This window comes from Leuresthes tenuis, unplaced genomic scaffold (genome assembly GCF_036924035.1).
Source record: "Leuresthes tenuis unplaced genomic scaffold, fLeuTen1.0.hap1 SCAF_15, whole genome shotgun sequence".
NCBI classification, from domain to species: domain Eukaryota; kingdom Metazoa; phylum Chordata; class Actinopteri; order Atheriniformes; family Atherinopsidae; genus Leuresthes; species Leuresthes tenuis.
Window position 1 is genome coordinate 22018078 of NW_027325369.1, and position 21998 is coordinate 22040075.

The 21998-nt window shown below is 42.5% G+C and overlaps 4 protein-coding genes across 6 annotated transcripts; 2 read left to right on the forward strand and 2 right to left on the reverse strand.

The window, feature by feature from the left end:
* Nucleotides 1–999: 999 nt before the first annotated feature.
* Nucleotides 1000–4155, reverse strand: itgb1bp1 (integrin beta 1 binding protein 1). 2 transcript variants are annotated; one of them, XM_072365096.1, is made up of 7 exons: nt 4064–4155; nt 2696–2810; nt 2535–2613; nt 2325–2455; nt 2143–2235; nt 1855–2004; nt 1000–1744 (listed from the first exon to the last, which is right to left on the reverse strand). In XM_072365096.1, the coding sequence occupies exons 2-7, from the start codon at nt 2765–2767 to the stop codon at nt 1673–1675; spliced, it is 597 nt and encodes a 198-aa protein (XP_072221197.1). In that variant the 5' UTR covers nt 2768–2810; nt 4064–4155; the 3' UTR covers nt 1000–1672. The 2 variants fall into 2 exon arrangements, with proteins under 2 accessions (XP_072221197.1, XP_072221198.1); XM_072365097.1 differs by having other exon boundaries at nt 3995–4080.
* A 221-nt stretch (nt 4156–4376) lies between these two features.
* Nucleotides 4377–10980, forward strand: LOC140270056 (cleavage and polyadenylation specificity factor subunit 3). Of its 2 annotated transcripts, XR_011907682.1 has the most exons (19): nt 4377–4535; nt 5442–5505; nt 6133–6230; nt 6407–6535; nt 6616–6793; nt 6890–6979; nt 7092–7242; nt 7339–7514; nt 7620–7778; nt 7983–8129; nt 8250–8402; nt 8887–8995; nt 9138–9236; nt 9332–9426; nt 9659–9746; nt 9867–9933; nt 10035–10131; nt 10219–10837; nt 10872–10980. XR_011907682.1 is itself a non-coding variant. In XM_072365128.1 (18 exons), exons 1-18 carry the CDS (start codon nt 4465–4467, stop codon nt 10318–10320), a joined length of 2073 nt encoding a protein of 690 aa, XP_072221229.1. In that variant the 5' UTR covers nt 4377–4464; the 3' UTR covers nt 10321–10980. The 2 variants fall into 2 exon arrangements, 1 of the variants encoding a protein (XP_072221229.1); XM_072365128.1 differs by having other exon boundaries at nt 10219–10980.
* An 862-nt stretch (nt 10981–11842) lies between these two features.
* LOC140270572 (uncharacterized) lies at nt 11843–13892 on the reverse strand. Its single transcript, XM_072365756.1, has one exon. The coding sequence runs from the start codon at nt 13876–13878 to the stop codon at nt 12829–12831; it is 1050 nt and encodes a 349-aa protein (XP_072221857.1). The 5' UTR covers nt 13879–13892; the 3' UTR covers nt 11843–12828.
* Nucleotides 13893–14563: 671 nt separating this feature from the next.
* On the forward strand, nt 14564–21136 carry LOC140270292 (transmembrane protein 151B). Its single transcript, XM_072365420.1, has 2 exons — nt 14564–15035; nt 18496–21136. Exons 1-2 carry the CDS (start codon nt 14910–14912, stop codon nt 20110–20112), a joined length of 1743 nt encoding a protein of 580 aa, XP_072221521.1. The 5' UTR covers nt 14564–14909; the 3' UTR covers nt 20113–21136.
* Nucleotides 21137–21998: the final 862 nt, after the last annotated feature.

The following is a 21998-nucleotide window of genomic DNA, read 5'->3' on the forward strand; positions in this document are numbered from 1 at the left end:
TTCCAAAGATAACAGTTTGACCCATGAGACGATTCCTAAAGAGCTGTTAGCTGAAAACTTGGCATCTCATTTTTTGGTGCGTCTTTAAAAAATTTGAGGTAACTGAACAAGTGGAGGACGAAAGAGCAGGTTCAAAAACTATCTGCAGCAGAGTAACAGTATCTAAAAGTGATGTCTTTAAGAAGGAGGGGTAAAAATCCAGCAAAGACCTGAGAGACGCACCTGGACCTTCAGCTGATCCATCCACTGAGGCCTCATCAGAAATGGTCTCTGTGGAGGAGTGGCTGTCAAGAAGCCATTCTTCAGCAAAGGGAGCGAAAAGGCTTTGGTTTGGACTGAAAATGGCAGAGAGATGAATCCTCAGCTTCCCTGAAGCAGTGTGGGATCACGTTGACAGAGAAAAGAACAAAAGGCAGCCAGCATCCAAAGAAAAGCTTTGAAATATCCTTCAAAAAGCCTGGAGAACTATTCCTGAAGACTACATAAAGAATTGAAAAGAAAGCTTGTCTTAGAGAGTTCAGGCTGTGTTGAAGAATAGAGGTAGTCTGAGCCAACGCTGACTTTTAGGTTCATTTGAGTTCTACAAACCCTGTTTTTTGCCTTTTATACAATATTCACATTGATGTTTGCACACATATAGTTTGTCTGACAATACATAAAGAATAACTTACGACCTTTTCACAGCACTGTGCCATTTCAGCAACTGGCCTGTGTTTCAAAGCAACACTTGACTGGTTTGACTTGTTACACTACAAACCAGGCGATGCATCATGAGCTCCCTCTAGTGGGGAAAAAACGCACAACTGCACCGAAGGAAAGGAAACGCCACCACCTGCGTTTGTTTTTAGTGACACATGGGCAAAAGCCAGAGCAATTCAATCCTAATTCAAATGTGAAAAAAATAAAGAAAAGTAAAGAAGAGACTCTAATCAGAGATAATCACTCAAAAGTTCTCCTGTTTAGTACCAGATCGAACCATTTAATAAGTAAGAGGTTCATTATTGTACAAGAGGCACAACTGTAAACAAGCTATTTCCCAAAAACGTCCGTATGTAAAGAACAGCTTATTAGAATTTATGGGAGATAAGAAAATCTGCTATTTAATTCACTAAAATTAAGAAAGAGGAAGGGGGAGGGGTCAAGTTTTTGGTACCAGCAGATTCTCTGGACTTTAACGTTAAAATAAAACCTTAAAAAAAATGCAGAAATGGAATTTTTCTTTTAAAAAAGTGACGAAATACAAGTTGCAAGTAAAGCCAGTTTGTAACATTCCTTCCAGTCATATAATGACCCTTATTGTACCGATGCTGTTGGAGCACAACACAACAGGATTTCTAAATCTGAAGAAGGGATCTGAGTGTTTTCTTCAAGTAAAGAAGCATCAGTCCAATCCGTACCGTGCGGTTTCTCTGCCGATTCATGTCTCCAATTAACTATCTCTCTTTTCGAGATGTGCCTTTTGCTCCTGGAAGGGCAAGCGGACAACTGAGTGCAAGGAAACTAATTCACAGCAACAGCAGGACGCTGACATAGAGGCTGATGAATTTTCCTTCCACGTCGCCACCGGTGACGATTAAAAAGCACAGCTGTAAAAGGAGGGAAACTGTTGCGTTCATATCGCAGCGGGCATGACTGCTGGTTTCACCTCCCTCCTCCTCCGGTTGCTCCGACCTCAGGACTTGTCTGATGACAGCGCGCAGTCAAAAGAAGCCGACAGCACCTTGCAGATGGACTGGGCCTGCTCCTGTTCGCACAAATCACGGACGAGACATTATTCAGTGACCGTGGGTGTCAGGCAGCTGATGTTTGGGTTTTTATCTTTAATTCTCGATAAGCATCCGATTTGACACTCACCGAGCTGCTGCACTGGTACACCCAGATGCTGCACTCTTCTTGCTTCGAGTCGGTGGTTTTCAGAGCGAGGAGGTTCTTCCCCGCGCCCAGGCCATCATCGTAACACAGCATGCGCACTATCAAGTAGAGAGGATGTCGATGCAGCACGTCCTGTCCAGTGGGAACAGGTCGAGACATTTGATCACGGACTAATAACCACCAGAATCAATGAGCAAAAGATATTGTGGATCATTCAAATATCCAAGCCAGCAGCTTTGTACAAAGTCACGTAAAAACACTGACACTCACACACTGGTCAAGCGAGGCCACTTTGACTCCGTACTTGGACACAACCAGAACCATCTCCTCATCTCCAGGGACGAAAGGCAGTTTTCCGTCTTGCTGTGGAAAAAAGAAAAAAACCACGATATTGTAAATGAGTGTCTGTGACCCTGAGTCGCTGCGACTGGAAATGTTCTCCAGCACCGTACCTGAGCTGCGTCGATGTAGTTGATGAGGTCCAGAGGTTCCTGAAGGGTCTTGCTCATTTCAAACTCTAAGCTCTCAATGGAGCCCACGTACTTTACCCGAAACTCGGCACATGTCTCAGACGTGCTGTTTCCTACAGGGACACACACCAACGCTCTGTTAGAGGAAAGAAGGGAGGGGATACACTGAAGTTTAACAGCAGTCAGACTGACCTGAGCTCTTAGCGGAATCTGTATCGAGGCTGGCGACGGTGCTCGATCTGGAGAGTCCTCCCAAACTGGAGTCAACAGACTACACAGAGACGAAAGCTGAATTAAAACAACAGAGAGAGGCGTTCGGTGTATCGTTACAGTGAATCCGCATGCTACTGCACCTTGCTCTTGGTGCTGATCTCGCTGCTCTGCGAGCTGCTGCTGCTGTGCCGCTTCTTGACTTTCCGAAACATCCTTCACCATGACGACCGCATCCAGACTCCCACCTCCACCGACCTGAATCATCATGGGCCCAAAGTGTCACACACAGCACGACTCCCTTCTCAAGTCTCAAACGAGATGATGAATAATTGAATGTCTAGATTGAATAATGGATGCTACAGTTTTTTTTTGGGGTGGGGGGGGGGGGGTACTCTCAATGATGACTCAGTCAGAGTAAACAATGCTACATAACCCATAATGAATACCAGTAAGTACATCACAACAATAATAACAAACACTTAGTTAAAGACAGGCAGCTGCTCAGCCCAGCAGATTTTCCAATGCAGATTATATGTGATTATATCTACACAAACAAAACAGCTAATCCATCAAAAAAATTTTTAAAAACCTATCTCTCTCCTTTTCCCTAAAAGTGTCCATGTAGATTAGTCTTTGATGGGTGAAGACTTCACTTGTTATGATTATTGTCATAACTTTCCGTTCAGTAGCTGTTGGCAGCTTTATAAAACCCAGAAAAATAGACGGACAACACAGCATTTTACAGAACGCGTCTGAGGTGTCACCGTATTTAGCAGAATGCTGTTTTTTTAAGGTTATTTTGGCCTGAAATGCTGCGTTTGCTGCTTCGTAGTTGTGTGGAGTGAAGCAACAAAACAGAAAACAGAATTTGACTGTGTAAAACGCATACCGTACTAATTTTTTTGCACTTCTTAGCCACTGTAACAACGTAATTAACGTCTCCTTTGCTAATACCAAAAACATTATCGGTTACCACAATAATTACACCGCTAAGGAGGCGACAAAGGGGACACCAGTTAGACAGGAAACACCTGCTGCTGTGACACCCTCCGCCAACTCCATTATGACAGCATAAAGTACAGGTTAAGGAATTAGATGGGTTTTTCTGAGCGGTATAAAGGTATATGAACTATTTTGAAAAATGAAATTACATGAGCTCTCGTGACAAAAATCATACACAAGAATCAACAGGTTGCGCAACTGCCGTTAATCAAACCATTAGCTAACTAACGCGCGCAGCAGACAACATTTCCCGTTATACCACAGCTACACCCTAAAAGAAACTCACCGACGTCTGTTACAACTCACTGCAATCAACCTCAAATGCCCCCCCGCCGCTTTCATTAACGAAGTTGACAACCAGTGACTTTAACGGACCTTCGTTAGCGAGCACTGACGCAGTAAATCCAATAATCTTAACTTATCTACATAACGTATACCTGTTCGTCCTGAGAACACTTAGAGGCTCCTTTCGGACATAATTTTCTTCAAATACGTTTTGTATGTACCTTCTGTATGAGTCTTCAGTTTCCCTTTGAGTTCACCAGCCTCCACCCAAACCCACTTAAAGGGGACGCAACCAAAAAACTCAGTCAAAAAATAATTAGAAATATAACCACTGAAACCAAAAGCTAGTTAATAGTATATATCATTAACATGGTACACAGTTTAGGGCTGCACAAATGATCTGAAGTTTAGTATATATCTTTATGACTGCCGTTCTCCATCTACTTGTGGAACCTATGTCAAAACTCTTGATTCTCGACGGTCATATTTTGCAGGTGCTGCCGGAAGTTTGCTGTTCCGAAGACACGCCCCTTTTCTTCATTCAGAAAATGTCATGCCCATTGCATTGTGACCGCATTTATTTTTCTATTTTCACGTCATTAAACTGTAATATTTAGTACATATGGCTACAAAACGTAAAGTAGATATCTTCGTACCAGCCGAAGAAAGCGACCAGCTCCTAATTCGTCCTCTGTAAGTTAATCATTTTAATTTATTAATTGTTTTGACAATTGCATTTTCATTTATTTTTTTATTTTGTATCACCTTCTGAGGCCTGTAGTACGAGGCAGGATTATTGTCTCAGTGATCTAATTTTAGGTTCAGTTCAGGATGTTCAGTATCTCGAAGATACCGGATAATTTCTTACCAGGTTGTGTCACCATGGCAACACAACTGGAACCTTAACCTGCCAGCATCCACCAGCATCTTCACGTCAGAAGAAGGGCACGCATTTGTAGCCTAAATTTGTAGTCTTTTTTCGACCTTTGAATATCTAAAAGTAAGATGCATGATTTCAATTACCAGTCATTGTTTCAACTATGATGAACAGCAAAGGATTTCCATGCCATATCAAACGCAACAAATGCATCAAATGACGTCAACTTTCATATGATAAAATGTTTAAAAAACTAATTGAAATTATTTGACAACTAATACCGTTTATTCCTTTCATTCCTTCATGCACTCGTTCATTCATTTATTCATTCATTTAGTAATTTAGAGCCTTGGTGGACTTTGAAATCCACAATACGCCTTCTGACTGGTTTAAATAGCTTCAATGTTTGTTTATTTGTTGTGTTTTTGTCTATTTGAGCATTTAAAACAGCAAGAGTTGCACCTGACAGAATTAGACCACAACTCTCTCAGAAAGCCTCAAGGATGCACCTGCAGCAAATTCATTTAATAAGATACACAATCCTAAATCAGATCTAGTCGACTTGGACTGACTTACATAATTGACATTCAGGATCATAGAACTGCTCAGCACTGCTTTTTAAGGGTTGATTACGCCAGATCACCTAAAGATAGCCTGTGATACATTGAATCTGCCTCGTCGTGCAGGCCACCTGCTAACTTGTCACTCTCCTCGTGTTACAGTGGTGCTGGTCAGGAGGTTGGGAGGTCATGCATTATCCTGGAGTTCAAAGGGAGGAAAATAATGGTAAATATGATCATTTAGGACCTGTACCCTGTACCTCTGACTTCATATATTTATACTTCATATATGAGATGTATATGACCATATAAGTATGGTATAACATAAAAAATGTGGAAATTTTGTGAGAAATTCTAAGAAAATGAAAGGGAATAAAAAGACAACGAAATATTATATTATATATTTTTATTTTCACATGTCATTTTTAATATTACTTTGTAAATGATATTCTAAATATGCGTTCGTTGCATAAGAACTGCTTTATCTTTTTCAGTAGATCTAAAGCTAGACTGTTTTTAAAAGATGACATTTATTTGTATCTGTTGTATTCCTGCCGGAGAGACTCTATAGCGCCCCCTGGAGTTAAAAAACTCTCACTGTTGAAAGAGCGGATGTCATCCATCTGCCAGGGCACTCCTCAATTTCCTCCTTGCTTTTGATAAATTGGCTCAGGGGCTCCGTGGGTTGGACGGATGATGAATGTGCAAAACAGAAAGCTGAAACACTCAACTCTAATTCAGTAAACTATTTCTGAAGTCAACGTGCAGAGAGGTTGAGAGAGTTTTCTCAGATGAAAAAGTTGTGAGGATTTTCTTTATTATGAACAAGTTACACAAAAATCCCTTTTGACAGCTGGACTGTGGCATTCACCCTGGCTTGGAGGGAATGGATGCTCTCCCCTACATAGACTTGATCGACCCAGCTGAAATAGACCTCCTGCTCATCAGCCAGTGAGTCCTCCTTCTACTTCTGGCACTAATTTGATTTCAGACTTTCTCGAGGTTTTCCTGCATTCGATTCGCCCCAAACGTTTCCTTTTAATGTCTTGGTCAAATTATTCAAGTCTGTTACGCATCATCACTATTATATGTGTTATTTGCTGTTAATGCTCATGCTTTGTCCTCAGTTTCCACTTGGATCACTGCGGAGCTCTGCCCTGGTTTCTCCAAAAGACAAGCTTCAAAGGGAGGACCTTCATGACCCACGCCAGTAAAGCTATTTATCGCTGGCTGCTGTCAGACTACGTCAAAGTCAGGTAAGAGCAGAAGTGCTAGAAAACATCCTCCTCTGTTGAATTATTGATAAGGCATGCAACTTTTCGTTTTCAAATTCTAGCAACATCTCCGCAGACGACATGCTCTACACTGAGACTGACCTGGAGGAGAGCATGGACAAGATTGAGACCATCAACTTCCACGAGGTCAAGGAGGTGGCCGGAATCAAGTTTTGGTGCTACCACGCCGGTCATGTGCTGGGAGCAGCCATGTTCATGATCGAAATAGCTGGAGTCAAAGTAAAGGATTTTCAACTTCTAATTGCTTTCTTTCATTATGTCGATCACAGAACTTCCGTTTTCTCACGAGTCCACTGTCTCTCCCTCCACCCAAAGCTGCTGTACACTGGAGACTTCTCCAGACAAGAAGACAGGCATCTAATGGCAGCTGAGATCCCAAGTGTCAAACCCGACATCCTAATCATAGTACGAGAGCGTTTAAAAATGTGTATTCACATGGGATAATTCACAAAGAACACCTATTTCAAAGAATCTTTAGGCGACTACATGATAAATACTGCTCCTGTTCTTTCTGCAGGAGTCGACCTACGGCACTCACATCCATGAAAAGAGGGAGGAGCGTGAGGCTCGGTTTTGTAACACGGTGCATGACATCGTCAACAGGGAGGGCCGCTGTTTAATTCCTGTGTTTGCGTTGGGACGTGCCCAGGAATTGTTGCTTATCTTGGGTTAGAAGTCACCTTTTGACCTCCTCATTCAGCTTGCACCTATTCCAGGGAAATTTCTGTAAAGTCCAACTTCAAATGTGTTATGTTCCATTTTAGATGAGTACTGGCAGAACCACCCAGAGCTCCACGACATCCCCATTTATTACGCCTCATCCCTGGCCAAGAAGTGCATGGCCGTGTACCAGACTTATGTCAATGCGATGAACGACAAGATCCGCAAAGCCATAAACATCAATAACCCTTTTGTTTTCAAGCATATCAGCAATTTAAAGGTAGAGCGTTCTACAGACACCCACAGTGCATCTCTTTATCCTAATAATTAAATTCTCCTTCTCTTTCGACGTCTGAAAAGCAGTAATACTGTCTGCTCTTGGCAGAGCATGGATCACTTTGACGACATCGGCCCCAGTGTGGTGATGGCGTCTCCGGGTATGATGCAGAGCGGACTTTCCAGAGAGCTCTTTGAGAGCTGGTGCACTGATAAGAGGAACGGAGTTATCATCGCTGGCTACTGTGTGGAGGGCACGCTGGCTAAGGTCAGAGCATGGACAGATGAGATATGACCAAATATTTTATGGATTCATCTGCTGTCTCAGGGAAAAGTGCCCCTAATTACTGCAGTTTCCCCACAGTCAAACCTCCAGTTAGATTTGCCCGTAACTGTGTTGTTTTCAGGTAGTTTTCATTGACTAAGTGATGCTGACTCAGCCCTAAATGTGATTATTGTTTGCGCTCTGCAGCACATCATGTCTGAGCCCGAGGAGATCACCACCATGTCCGGCCAGAAGCTGCAGCTGAAGATGTCGGTGGACTACATCTCCTTCTCTGCTCACACCGACTACCAGCAGACCAGCGAGTTCATCAGGGCTCTCAAACCACCACATGTGGTAGGAAGGGGCGAAAACACGAAAAGAGTCGTTCTGTGTTAATGTCTCTTTACTCAACCTGTTTTTGCAGTTGTGTAAATGTAAAAAGCTTTGCTTGATGAGGCGCTTCTTTGCTCTCAGATCCTGGTCCACGGGGAGCAGAATGAGATGGCTCGTCTGAAGGCTGCGCTGATCAGAGAGTACGAGGACAACGACCAGGTTCACATCGAAGTCCACAACCCGCGCAACACGGAGGCCGTCACGCTCAACTTCAGAGGAGAGAAGCTGGCCAAGGTCCATGCACAGCCATCTTCATTTTTTTGCATGGAATCTTTGTGTTTGACTGCTTCGTTGAAGTTGGGAAGTTTTCTAGAATAGAAGCTACCAACATCAGTGCATTTAAGAACTTTAGAGAAATGTCAACGCACTTACAAAAGGAAGAGATAGAGGCATGGTTATCATTGTGTTCCGTCACTCTTCCTTCTTTATGACAGTTTTTGATTCATGGGAAACCGATGCAATGCAAATGCTGATGACGAATACAAGATTCCAGCCGCTCCACGCTCTGTGGCCGTCGTTGTCTGATTCTCTTCCTCATCAGGCGCCGCACATTTTTAATAGGAGCGAGATCGGGACTACAGGCTGACCACGCTTGGCTTTTGTACCCTTCACATTTTAGAAGACTTTCCAACTTTGCTTGAAAAGGGGTTTGTGCTTATGCTTAATGCGTTGATGCTGAAACTGGGACGAAGGTACTCAACGCTTCTCCTTCTCTCAGGTGATGGGTTCCCTTGCCGATAAGAAGTGCATTCAGGGTCAGAGGGTGTCAGGCATACTAGTGAAGAAGAACTTCAACTACCACATCCTCAATCCGTCGGATCTATCAAGTAAGTCAGTTTTCTGAAATTGAACTAAATATTGCATAATTAGTTGTCTCGTACTGGGACCACTGGATAATACAACCATCCTCCTGCATTGCAGCACACTGCTGCTGGCTGTAGTGATCCAATGTGTCCGCTCTGTCTGCAGCGTACACAGAGCTGGCCATGAGCACGGTGAAACAAACCCAGGCCATTCCCTTCACTGGGCCGTACTCGCTGCTCGTCTGCCACCTGAGGAGCCTCACCGGTAACACTTCCCACCACATGTGACCACTCGTTCATTCATTCAGAGCACAACTTTGCCCCCTTTCATTTCATCTAAGTGCCGGCCATCTGTCTCAGGGGATGTCGAAGAGCTGGACGGAACTGAGAAGAGCACTTTGAAGATCTTTAAAAACATCACTCTGATCCACGAGGTCGGCATGGTGCTGCTGGAGGTGAGAAGCCGCACCGGCGTCTTTATGTCATCCAGCTGACCGTGGTGCCGTCAGCCGGGTCTCTTTCCAAAGACAGTGATGCAAAGTTTGCGTTAGAAATTTAAAATCTGATCGCCGTGTTGCACATTCTGATAGAAATTTAGTTGGTGGTGCTCAGAGAGGTTGGGACTTTGCGGGGTTAGTAATGGCTGCAGTTCACTCAACCGTATTTTCTTCTTATCGCCTGTTTCAGTGGGTCACTAATCCTCTCAATGACATGTATGCTGACGCCGTCACCACTGTGGTTCTGGAGGTCCAATCAAACCCAAAAGCTCAAAAAGGTCAGTTTTGACCACATCAACTGTTTATCTGTAGTTTTACTACTTATGAGTAAACAGCAATTTACTTGAATGACAGCAAAATTGCAGGAAATCATTGATGATTTTCTGTCCCATTCATAGTCATGGAGACCCAGAGTGCCATTATGGACATGGAGGTGTTCCAAAGCCGAATAGAGGTCATGTTGCAGTGAGTTCTGCAATAAATCTATGACATAACATTGTATATACACGACAAGTATGATTGCAATATCAAAATGTCAACGTTCAATTTTTCCTTGCTGATCTCAGGGACATGTTTGGAGTGGAATGCGTGGACTTCAGTGATGGTAAAACCATCTCTGTGACAGTAGATGGGAAGACGGTTAACATCTGTTTGGAAACGCGGGTGAGCGGCCGTCAACTGGTCTATGCAAGGTAAAGGAGTGTGCATTTGGTGCTTGATTTTGCCCCTGACTTCTTCTCCCCTCTTCAGTCGGTGTGCTACGAGGATGAAAGCACAGACGACGACTCCCTGAAGGAGATGGTGGAACTGGCGGTGCAGAGACTCTATGATGCCCTGAACCCAGTGATCTAAAGGTCTGCAAAAACTTGAGTTAATACTAATTGTACCAAGCATTCAGCGCACATCTCTCGATTGTTGGACAACTCTGACTTTTCATGGAACTACTGTAAGAGAAGAACATAAGCTATGTGACGTTTTTTTATTTAAAGTAGGCTTTGTTGTTTGTTTCATAATGCCAGCACTTTGTTGTAATATATTTTATTGTATTTGTGTGTAGATTCACTGTAGGTTTTGCACTGATTTGACACAGTTGTGTTCATGTTTAAATGTGATGTGAACTGTGAATTTTTACAAGCACTAAATTGACGTGTTTACTGTATGTTTAATGGACTTCAAAATATACATGTGGAGTCACTGGTTTAACGTTGTTAATTCATCAGTTTCCCCTTATTAGGAAGTTGAGAGAGAAAGAGGTTTCATGTGCAGCCTGTGGCTCACCTCCACACCGTGTTTAATGATAATCAGCTTCACAGTTTTCTTGTAACATTGCTTTCAAAAGCAAAGATCACAAACCTCCACCTCAGCTTCTGTCTTGGAGCAGAAACAAAGGTCCCCTGGCTGAGAACTACATGGTGTGCATGTTAACCAGACGGCTACTAGACATCCTGGCAATGTTATTTTTTTATTAAACTGGGGTTTGTTAGAGGCTCCAAGAAAGGACGCTGCAACAGACATATTGCTTCGCATATTTTGATTTTAAAAATGCCACCTTTTCAACTTTTTCCTCCATTTTCTCAGCAATTTTCTCACCCTTTACAGCTCAGTATCATCTACAAACATGCCTGTTCCTAAAGTTCTTAATGTGGTCATTTCATTTAGTCAATCAGTCTTTTACAGTCCAGTCATTTTATTATTATTATTTTTAAATAATAGATTAATTTGTTTAAAACTTGCAGTAACTAATGAAGGCACTGGAATAACGACCTGAAATTCAAAGCGACCAGTTATGATTGTTCACTTAATATTTGGATTGGAGTGCATTGTGCTTCAACTCCAGGAGATGGAATATAAATCACTTTAATTAGCTGCATGGATCTGTGTTCATGTCTCAGTCGGTCAGCAGCAGATCATTAGTCACAATGGGATGGATGAAGTCTTACCAAGGCAACTTATTATGGATTGCATATGAATTGGACTCATTTGTTAAATAGGATTACATTTTTATTTATATTTTTACATTTTAAAAACAATATTTCATTCATAATTGTATTATCAGTCTCAACAGTTCAACTGAAAATAATTTTCAAAAATGCAGCTTTATTTGATCTGTAGTTTTAGACAAAAAAAAAAAACCAACAGGGCTGATGGCACAGACAGTTAATGATCTGGGGTACTGAATAACAGTTTGAATATACCGAATTAGGATATTAACTGAACCACGTGTCGCACAACTGATGAAAGCTCCCCTTATCAGCAGCTGGAACTGCTGAGCATGCAAAGCAAATATGGTGAGAAATGTTTGTCTCAGAGCAGTTTGTGGTCGGTCCAGGAGCCCGTTGCTCTTTATGTTTGAAAATATGCAGACATCAACATGTCTAACTCCACAAGTCTTTATTAAAACATGACCAAAAATGGACATAAAGGTTCTTTGGATACTTAATATTACACATCTCGCTGCATCATGGTCTCCAGACGTGTCAAGCGATGCGTCCACAATCCCATCCACGGTGTTGGTGTGGTTAGCATGAGCAAATCTTTTATCCAGTCCAACCATACACTTGACAAAAATCACAAAACCAGCAGTATGTCAGAATTTGTTTTATTCCCCCACAAATTTCTCAACATTTGAACCAGGTAAACTTACCTGGAGCCCAACCATTGCCACTTTCAGCTTTTAACATGAACAGTGATGCGCAGAACCAAAGTGACCAGCACTGCTCATAAGTTATGTTTTTCTAAACTAACAATACAACCATTGACATTTACAATAAACGCCATCAAAGGCACATTCTTTAGAATAACCATCTGACCACAGTCATTGCCATGTCCCTGTTTGAGGCTCTCAAGTAATCCTTTCCTTACTTTGCTCTATCCCATAAATAGCAATACATCAAACCATAATCAAAACCGACGGAGCCATTAGGAACTAATTAAAATTTCCACGATCGTATGACTTTATGAAAGTCAGAACGAGTTGAAATGAAAGATCAAACGGTTGTAGCTCAACCACTGAAGCGTCCTGTGTTTGCATGTGGCGGCGCATGCTCACAATATGTTGGCAGGGTGGAGAATTATGGACGACAAACCGACAGAGAACGGTTCACCAAACAAAACCCAAGACATATACATTTAAACCTTCATTCTTCCAAAAAGACAAGTGTATTCAGAGTGGAAGTAAAATTATTAAAAATTATTTCCAATCACACGTTACACCAAAGCCTCATCAATTGGAACAAATGAGTGAGTTGTTCTTGAACTTGTCAGTTCATTTTCTGTACATCTGTTATACAGGAGCAAGAAAGAATGATCTAGTCCATCCATAGCACCACCACGTTCTAAGGTTTTAAAAGCACATTACCTTTAACGTTGGTTTAAGCTCAATAATAACCCCACAGCGAATACAATAAGCATCCCCACTCCAAACTCCATCATCCTCTCCATCTTCTTTTCCCCCACGGCGGTCTGCTTCCTCTTCAGTATCTCTTCTTTTCGGACTCGGATGTCCTTTTGTCTTTGCAGCTGCTCGCTGTAGTGAGACTTGAAAAACGTGTCGAAATCAAAGATGCCTCCTCGGCTGTCTGCGCCCATCACAGACCGCTTGCTGTCGGTGTGCTGACTGGCTGAGCTCCCGGTGGTGTCCCTGGCGGAGGGCCTGGCTGTAGCAGTGAGGTCTGAGAGACTGAGGAGTCCTCGGTCATATTTCTTCCGGAGTCCCTTGTTTCCCAGCACCGTGTAGGCTTCGCTGATCTCCGAGAAGCGCCCAGTGGCCTCGTCGCTACTGGCGTTTCTGTCAGGGTGGTAGATGAAGGACTGCTTGTAGTATGCCGTTTTTATCTGGGCTTGAGTGGCGGTAGATGACACCTCCAGGATTTCATAATAGCCCGTTTTGGTTCTGTAAAGAGGCTCAGCTCTGGTCCCGTTGCCACTGTACTCCCTGACGAAAACTAACTGTCCATGTCCTGGGTACAAATACCGACTACAGGGACTCTGCTGTAGACGGAAAGAGTTGGAAAAAGTCCTTATAAACTTGGCATAGTTTCGGTATGAAGGAAGGTTCATCTCAATACGTTGTACACGAGACTTGCTTGAAAGCGAATACTCTTTAAGTCCACGATAATGATAGTTTTCGGCAATATTTTCGTTTTCCAACCCAGCATCGACACCAGTAACCAGTTGTGTTACCCTTGTGTAACTGTCCGGAGAGACTCCACTGGCCATTTTATCCGCTGCATTTTCGGCTCCATTTAGTCCGAAAATTTTAATGTCATCCAGCAGAAACCCCGCCAATAGCGAGGAAGCGTCTAGTGCCTTTCTCTCGTGTTTGCTCGGGCTCTCTAGGAGGTAGCGGTTGTATACTTTGAGCGCAAAGTCGTGCGCTCTCCTTGCAGTATACTGCCTGACCTCCGCCATGTTGCCCGACACAGACCGAGTTCCGCGTCTCCGAGGAAGCTCCTCTAGCTATAGCGCCCCCGGTGGGGATCAGGTAGAATTACACACGATTATTATTATTTTTTTCTCTGCGATTTTTAACAACTTTTTATGGGGTGTGATAATCAAATCAAACTAGTCATCATTTTTATTGCTGTTAGAGATGGGATTTCAGGTAAACAAATCCATCAACTGATAAGAAAACGTATTAGCCAACAATGGCGCAAGCTCTTGCTTCTGATAGTTGACAGAAGAAATATTTCAACAATGTCAGTAACAAACTGTGTGTCGCTTTCTTTTTTGAGTATTCCGCTGGAGAATTGACATAATTACAAGCTAACAACAAATTACCAAGTTCTGATATTAAGAAAAAACAGGGACACGCACGCGAACCTACTTGAATTAACTGGCACCTGGCACAGAGAAGAATGTTGCCTGGTCCACAAAACTTTCCTCTTTCTCTTTTTTTTTGGGGGGGGGGGGGGGGGGGGGGGGGGGCAACAAAAACGGACCGGGCAGTAAGTTTCTGCCTCGGTCAATATAGGCTCTTATTATGAAGTATCGTAAAAAAAAATAAAAAAGGCTTGTTTCACTCTCACCGGAAGTTCGTTTTTCCTTGCGGTGCAGCTTCCACATGGTGGATCTATTACGTTAACTACCGCTGCGGTGTGTTTTTGAAATGAAATTTGCTTTATTAGGCAGTTTAGACTGCCAATATCCGGCCTCTGATAAAGACCTCCGTTGACTGCATCATCATCATCATGGTCAACCTCTGCTGCCTTTGCTGCGGTGAACTCCCTGAACCCCGCCCCCCTCCGCCCGGTCCGCCGGGAGCACCGCGGGACTCCCGCTCCGCACAGCAGCAGCATCAGCAGCCTGCTGGCTCCGGCCCAGAAGCTATGGGGCTGAGGGGGGCTCCAAAAGGGGGGGCAAACCGAGAGACATCTGCAGTAAAGCACGGGAATAAAGATTTGTGAGCTTCTAATTTTCTTCGGACATGTGAAAAGTGCAGCATGCTCTCTTCGGATCAGGAGTCTACGGAGGACACGGTGGCCAGTGGACCCAATGATGCTGAGGGAGAGGAGCAAGAGGAAGACTCACCTCCTCCTCCTGAGTGTGGAGTCCCGGAAGAAGTAGGTGTAGACATGGCAGATATATTGTGATTTTTATTCATTTTTATTGTTTTAATCACAACAAACGCAATTGTGAGATATGTAACAAAGTAAGAATAGAGGCAATAATAACTTGACAGTTTCACACATGGCAGCTGCATTTTGTGTAATTCAGTATTAGTCAGTGTTTGGATTTTTGTGCTCTAGGCTCTCTGGAAATCGTTTATCTTCTACTCTGTGCCATCGCATTGCAGCTGCTTCCACTGCTGTCAAACATCTAAGCTTGCTGAAATGTAGTAAAAAAAATGGTAGAAGACACAAATAAGTACTTTCACAGAGGACGCATGTCTAATTAGTTGTTTTATTTAGCAAAATCCTACTTTAGGGTCAATCAGCCCAAGTTTGCCTGCTTTTGACTGCATTTGTTGCACCGTGTACTTTGTCTTTATTTAGTTATAGAGTGATCGCAGTGGTTGTGGTTGTGCATTTGCCGTCAGCCCTGGAAAGAAAGAAAGATCATATCAGTTGTCATAAAACAAGTCGCCTCCTGGCACCGATCCAAACTGTGATAAATTTCACCAAGGACCAGCTACTCTTTCTCATATGTTTTGGACGCGCCCCACTCTGTCTCTGTATTGGACATCACATCTCTTAATATTCATCCTTAACTGGCTGTTTGGTGTCTTACCCACTGACCACTCAATGCCATCTCATTTTATTGAGCTTGTAGCTTTTCTCCCTTTGCTAGCAAGGCGTGTTATACTGATGCACTGGGTGAGTCCTCGTGCCCCTTCTCATAAAGGATATATGTACACTTTTTATTTTACCTCCTCTCCGTGGTTGTACTGTTGTAATCCCCTTGTCTTGTTTACATGACCTATGCCATTGTCCATCTAATTTTGCACTTTTCTTTTATTTCACGTCTTCAGTCATACATGTGACACAATGGTTTAGTGTTGAAAATTCTATAAATAAATTGTGCAAAAAAAAAAAACAACCAAGCTGTTCAGTGACTGTCTACTTTTCACTAATCTACAGTTCTAATATGAGCAACCTGGGTCTTTATCAACATGTTTAATTGAGTCAGCCAACAGATTTATTGCAGCTGTGTCATTGAGAACAAGGATGCACACCAGTGATAGTTTATAGATATTTACTCGGTGGGGTTATTTTGAACCTTGACTCAGCTGGCTATCTGGTAACTGCCAGATGTTTCACTTGAAGAGGGATTTAGAGTAGAGAGGGGCATTAAGACCTTGAATTGCTGATTTGATCTTATCAAACTTAAGGGGAAAGAGATGTTTCACCATTGATTATTTTTAAGGCAAATGAGTTCAGTCTATATAATCAGCAGTCACGAGGCCTGGACTCTGTAAGATCCGTCCTTTCTGGCACACAAGAATTGAATCCCTGTTTCCTCTAGAAATGACTGAGGTGGAAGTGGCAGTGTGTGATGTCCCTGCCGCTGTGTAGGACAGCAATGGATGGCTGGTTGTCAGCATAAATCCTCTCACTTCATAAAACACCAGTGGTAGTCAACAACACGGGACATCACGTGGAGCAACATCTTCACAAGAGCCGGATAAAAATAATAGATTGTACCATGTGCAAATGCTGAGAAAATACCTGGCAAGACTGCTCTAAATTAGTTACAATAAATGTTGTTGCAGTCTCAGATTTGTCTCCTCATGCATTAAGGCTCCAGCTTCTTTTACTGTTAGTGTTACTGATTAAATAGCCTGGAGCCAGTGCCTTTGCTGAATGAGACCATTTGACTGCTGGACAGTTTTGCAAATGTGAGCACTTTTTGTTTCTGATAGTCTGCTCTGAGCTAACGACCAGGTACTCAGCAGATAAAGCAGAGAGATGCTTTTGTGTTGAAGCAGCTATGGAAGAAGCATTCAGTCCCTTTTCACAAGTGAGTACAGACAAAAGTGTTGAGATTGTGCTAGATGATTTATTAAATGTTCTGTTTGTTGTATTCACCAACTGAAGGTTTGGCTTTTTTTTATTTTTTTTTATTTTACGTGGTTATTGTGAGGTTGTGAGGTTATTCAAACTATTGGCAGTTCAAGTCAAGTATAAGCAGCTTGATATGGAAGGGAAGTGGTACTTAAAAACTGTGTTCACTGTACTTACAGTAAAGTGTTGTGTTACATTCAACCACAGTGTTTCTATGTGTGCACTGTGTATGTCATGTTGGGATGGAACTAACATTTCCATTATTGATTCATTGTTTTGTTTTATTTTTTGTGGGGGAGATAATAATTAATCAATTCAATAATAAGCAAAATGTCATGAAAAATAACCAGAATCCCTGGTTGACTGCAAAAGACCTTCAAAAAGATTTTCAGACTGGTGTGGTGGTGCACTGTTCTGCTGTATAGCAACACCTATATCAATATGATCTTCCAAAGTATGTATGTATCATCTGAATAAAACAGTTCCTGCATTAGAAGTTTTGCAAAATATACCAAAATAGTCCTGATGAGTTTTGGACTGAACAAGGGCTTGTATTGAAGCTAGAGACAATGAAAACCCTTCACTTATGGTGGGGAAGAACAGATTTAATTAAATGTCAGCAAGTTCAGAAAGCAAGCATAAGTCTGTGAAAAAAACCTGAAGATAAGAAGTGGATGGCTTCGACAACATTATGACGATTCCAAACACATCTCCCATCATGAGTCACTATCTGAAGGTTTTGTCAAGGTCCCCGTAGTCCCCAACATGATCGAAAGCAGTCCTAAAAATGCAGTGCATGCAAGAAGGACTAAATACCTGACAGAAGTAAAAGGATTTCGATGAAAAAATGGGAAAAGAACCACTGAAGAAGAATGGAGGCCCCAGGCTCCTTTTTAAAGAAATTTGTCACTTGAAATTGCCAGAAATTGATAGAAAACAGTAATCTTGCTGAAATGATCATCTTCAGCTTGATGCCTTTTGAAAGCATTCAGCTATTAGCCAATGAAATTTCGATCAGAAGACCCAAACGTTTGAGGCTCATCATCTTTTCTGCATGTCATCCCAGAGCATTATCTAGCTGAGTTCTTGCTACTCTTCTCAGTGTTTAGACTTGTTCTTTAACACCTAAATTTATTGACTCTTTACTCGATACATTTACTATGATTGAAGAAAGTCTGTTACCCTTTGATAAATATGTGACAATCACTAGCAGGTATATTTACTATCATGATAAAATTGAAATTAATTTCTGAGATAGACGTGTGGAAACACATCAGTAATATTTTTCAGCTTCTTGATGCACAGCCTCACAGGGGCACCACAGGGTTTAATGGAATTCCACTGAGCTCTCATAGTGTGATTTACTTTGTGCTTAGGTACGGAAAAGCTCTGCAATTTATAGATTAGCTCCGTGCATTTACATTTCTGCTACCAGCCATGGAATCACTGGCATGTTTAAGGAGTTCATTGCTTTAAGTGTCTTGTTCTCATCACTCTTGTTCGTCTTGTTCTTTCTCTGCAGCAGCATCCAGTCCAACAGTCCCTGGGTGATTGTGTCTGCAGGGAGTCCCATTGGCGCTGCCTGCTGCTCTCTGTGCTCATGTACAGCTGCCTGGCTGTGGTGGCCTGGTGTCAGCTGACCCGGGTCACCAAGATCAGCTTCAATTCTGCCCTCACCTCATCGTTTTCGGCCTCCTTCACCTCTTCCCTGCGGGGTGCTTCTGGGCTGGGCGTTGGAGGGCACTCTATGATCTACCACGACAGCCCGTGCTCTGATGGCTACATCTATATCCCTCTTGCCTTCCTGCTTATGCTCTACGTGGTGTACATGGTGGAGTGCTGGCACTGCAGAGCCAGGAGCGAGTTGCAGTCCAAAGCAGAAGTGGACAGCGTGTATGAGCGAGTGCTGCGGATGCAGCAAGCACAGCCTTGCATATGGTGGAAGGCTATCAGTTACCATTTTGTTCGACGAACACGGCAAGTCACTCGATACCGCAATGGGGATACCTACACCACCACACAGGTGTACCATGAGCGGGTCAACACCCATGTGGCTGAGGGCGAGTTTGATTACAGCCACTGTGGGATGAAAGATGTGTCACGTGACCTCAAAGGCTTGGAGGGACACCCAGCAACTCGCTTGCGATTCACTAAGTGTTTCAGCTTCACAGAGGCTGGTCCTGAAAACGATTACCTCAACCAGAGAGCAAGATTCTTCTCCGAAATAGAAGGTTTAGATGATTACATGGAGGCTCGGGAAGGCATGCAGTTAAAAAATGTGGACTTCAGAGAAAACCTGATAGTCTGTGTTGACCCAGACAGGATGCCTTGGTACACTTCCCAGGTTGCCTTCTGGCTGGCAGCTCTGCTCATGCTATCGTGGCCTCTGAGAGTCCTCACTGAGTACCGTACTGCTTATGTGCATTACAGAATAGAGAAACTGTTCGGGTTGGAATACATTGACAATAGCCCCTCTCCTCTAGACGAGCACAGGCCTCTAGGGAATACTCCTGCTTGTGTTATTCCAAGAGTCAACACACTGGACAGCACTGACATGGAGTGGCATATACGCTGCAACCGTCAGCTGATTCCCAGCTACTCAGAGGCCATGCTGATAAACATGAACACAGGAACCTCTAACTCATTTCAAAACAGTTCATCCTCCAACTGCTTCCTGGTGGACAGCAGCAACGCAACTGCTCAGAGCTACGGAGCTCTTCAAAGCCAGGATGACTGCGAGCAGTGCAACGAGATGAGCGGACAAGCAGCAGCAGGAGGCCGAAGGAGAACCATCACCAGCTCCAGCTGCTCTTCGATCTTCTCCTGCAGTGGAGCCCTGCTCCACTCCCACCTCTCTTCGGACTCTTCTCGATTCTCTCTCTGCCGCATGTATGGCTCCCTTCGCACCGTGGCTCCGTGGAGGAGTCGCAGCAGCAACCTGTCGGACCCCTGCTGCGTTGACGAGCAGTTCTGCCGGTCTGACTCCAGTCAGCTGGCGCTCAGTGACAGTCCACCGACTTACAGAGATGCTCGCTTCTTCCCTGCTCTCATTGTGCACTGGTCTGAGGGCAGCGAGGACGGGAGGGAAGCAAGGCGATATTATATACGAAGAGGGTCATCATGTGCAGAGACAGCTTTTTAAATTGATCAATTTCACTGTAAAAATTTTTCACCAGACTTTCTACTAACTGATTACAAAGTCTTACAGTCTTGATTTAGATATTTAGTTTCACCATGAAATCATTTACAGGTTTGCAACAAGCTATGTCCCATCTTGTCATTCTCTAATTGCAGCACGATCTAAGCATCCTGCTTTTAACATCGACAATGGTATGCAAATTGTATTGGACGAGATTTCAGCGAGCAGAACATTAACTGAATGCAGAGCATAATCTTCAAGTGAATAAAGTTACAGATTAAACATCCTTCAATTATTGTTGTTACCATTTTTGATTGTGGAAAAAAGAGAGGATGGCAAAAGTGAGACACCTCAAGAGATCTGAGCTCTGAGATAACTTTGATAACTGACTCCTCAAACCTTATCCTGACAGACATGAGCCTTGAACTCCTCTAAGTAGCTGCACAGCTCTTAGAAAAATAAAATAATGAGAGATAATTAATGCATTTCGTTTTGACCCTGTGATGGACTGGTGACACATCCGCCCAATGGCAGCTGGGATAGGCTCCAGCCTTCCCAAACCCTAAATTGGATTAAGAAATCAAATAAATGAGTATAAAGAGCAGTGCAACACAAAATGAAAAAATACAAAATGCCTTTCATAGCGGTAGTACTGTAATGTACTGTACATATATATGTGGATTTGGATGGATGGGTGCATATGTGTAAAAGTAAGGTAGTCTTTAACTTCAAATGTTTTTCTCGCTCAGCTATGAATGGTGGTAGAAATTTTGACCTGGGACACCCAAACTTTTGCATGATGCTGTGTGTTTTCCTGATATGTTTCAGAGTGTAAAAACCTTACCAACTTTGTACACACAGAGCTTGTAGCTCACCTGTGTGTGATGTACCTGTATGTGTGTGAGGAAAATGGCTCACGTAAGAATAACACGTGAAAAATATGAAAAAAGCTGCATGTTGTCACAAAACATATTATATTATAGTGGATTAGCAGGCAGTGAGCTGACACCAAAGAAATGCTTTTGTTTTTCACCACTATTATCATTTCATTGAAACTTGTAAAAAAAAAACCTGAATGACCAGGAGAAAACAATAAAGATTTACTTGAAGATGATGCCTTTAAAGGTATTTTGAAGAAAAATCAATGCCTTGATTCAAATACATATTCAGCATGTCATTTAAACTGGAGTGGTCCTTCATGAGTAATAAAATAGGGATAAGTTTTTGGCGACATGGCGACTGGAACTCTTGATATCTTGTAGTACAGTAAGTTACAGTATTTGCATTGAGCAATAAACATTTAGAGTAGTTTTCATATTTCACTATTTACTATTTAGATTTTATAAAAATTGTTACTTTAAACAATGTGATAAATGTAAATCTATCCGGTAACAAATGCTTTAAAGATGGCATCTTTGTCTCTATAGTCAACTAAATTAAACTAATTCTTACTTAAATATAAGAATAGAATAGAATAGAAGTACTTTATTCACCCCAAATTGGGAGATTACTTTACAGTAGCAGCATTTACACCTGAGTGAAATAGACATAAAAGCACAAAGCATCTACTATTAAGTAGTAGTATAAACAAAATGTACAATTCAACCTTTAAGATTGTAATTACAAATAAGATTCAGTAGTAGTTTGAATGCTGTGTTTCCGAACCGTTAGCATTTAGCCTATTTCTTCGGTTATTTTCCATAGACTGTGTTGGCGATAGCTATGGCTGGAATATTTATGAAATGTTGGTCCATGGAAAAAAGTGTATTAATTTCACAATGACGGCTTAGAAACGACACAATATGTTTTGCTTCTTCAGATCTCTACTGTGATAGAGCTCCTGTTGTGCCGCTATTTCCTCGCTTTCATGTTCACAATGTGACGATGTC

What these genes read in the sequence shown, in the direction of transcription:
- itgb1bp1 (XM_072365096.1), bottom strand. Translation starts at nt 2,767, where the DNA reads ATGTTTCGGAAAGTCAAGAAGCGGCACAGCAGCAGCAGCTCGCAGAGC. An exon ending in AGATCAGCACCAAGAGCAAG is followed by an intron (nt 2,614 to 2,695) that starts GTGCAGTAGCAT and finishes GTCTCTGTGTAG; the next exon opens with TCTGTTGACTCCAGTTTGGG. An exon ending in AGATTCCGCTAAGAGCTCAG is followed by an intron (nt 2,456 to 2,534) that starts GTCAGTCTGACT and finishes GTGTCCCTGTAG; the next exon opens with GAAACAGCACGTCTGAGACA.
- LOC140270056 (XM_072365128.1), top strand. Translation starts at nt 4,465, where the DNA reads ATGGCTACAAAACGTAAAGTAGATATCTTCGTACCAGCCGAAGAAAGC. An exon ending in TCAGACTACGTCAAAGTCAG is followed by an intron (nt 6,536 to 6,615) that starts GTAAGAGCAGAA and finishes TTCAAATTCTAG; the next exon opens with CAACATCTCCGCAGACGACA. An exon ending in TCGGCATGGTGCTGCTGGAG is followed by an intron (nt 9,427 to 9,658) that starts GTGAGAAGCCGC and finishes CGCCTGTTTCAG; the next exon opens with TGGGTCACTAATCCTCTCAA.
- LOC140270572 (XM_072365756.1), bottom strand. Translation starts at nt 13,878, where the DNA reads ATGGCGGAGGTCAGGCAGTATACTGCAAGGAGAGCGCACGACTTTGCG.
- LOC140270292 (XM_072365420.1), top strand. Translation starts at nt 14,910, where the DNA reads ATGCTCTCTTCGGATCAGGAGTCTACGGAGGACACGGTGGCCAGTGGA. An exon ending in GAGTCCCGGAAGAAGTAGGT is followed by an intron (nt 15,036 to 18,495) that starts GTAGACATGGCA and finishes TCTCTGCAGCAG; the next exon opens with CATCCAGTCCAACAGTCCCT.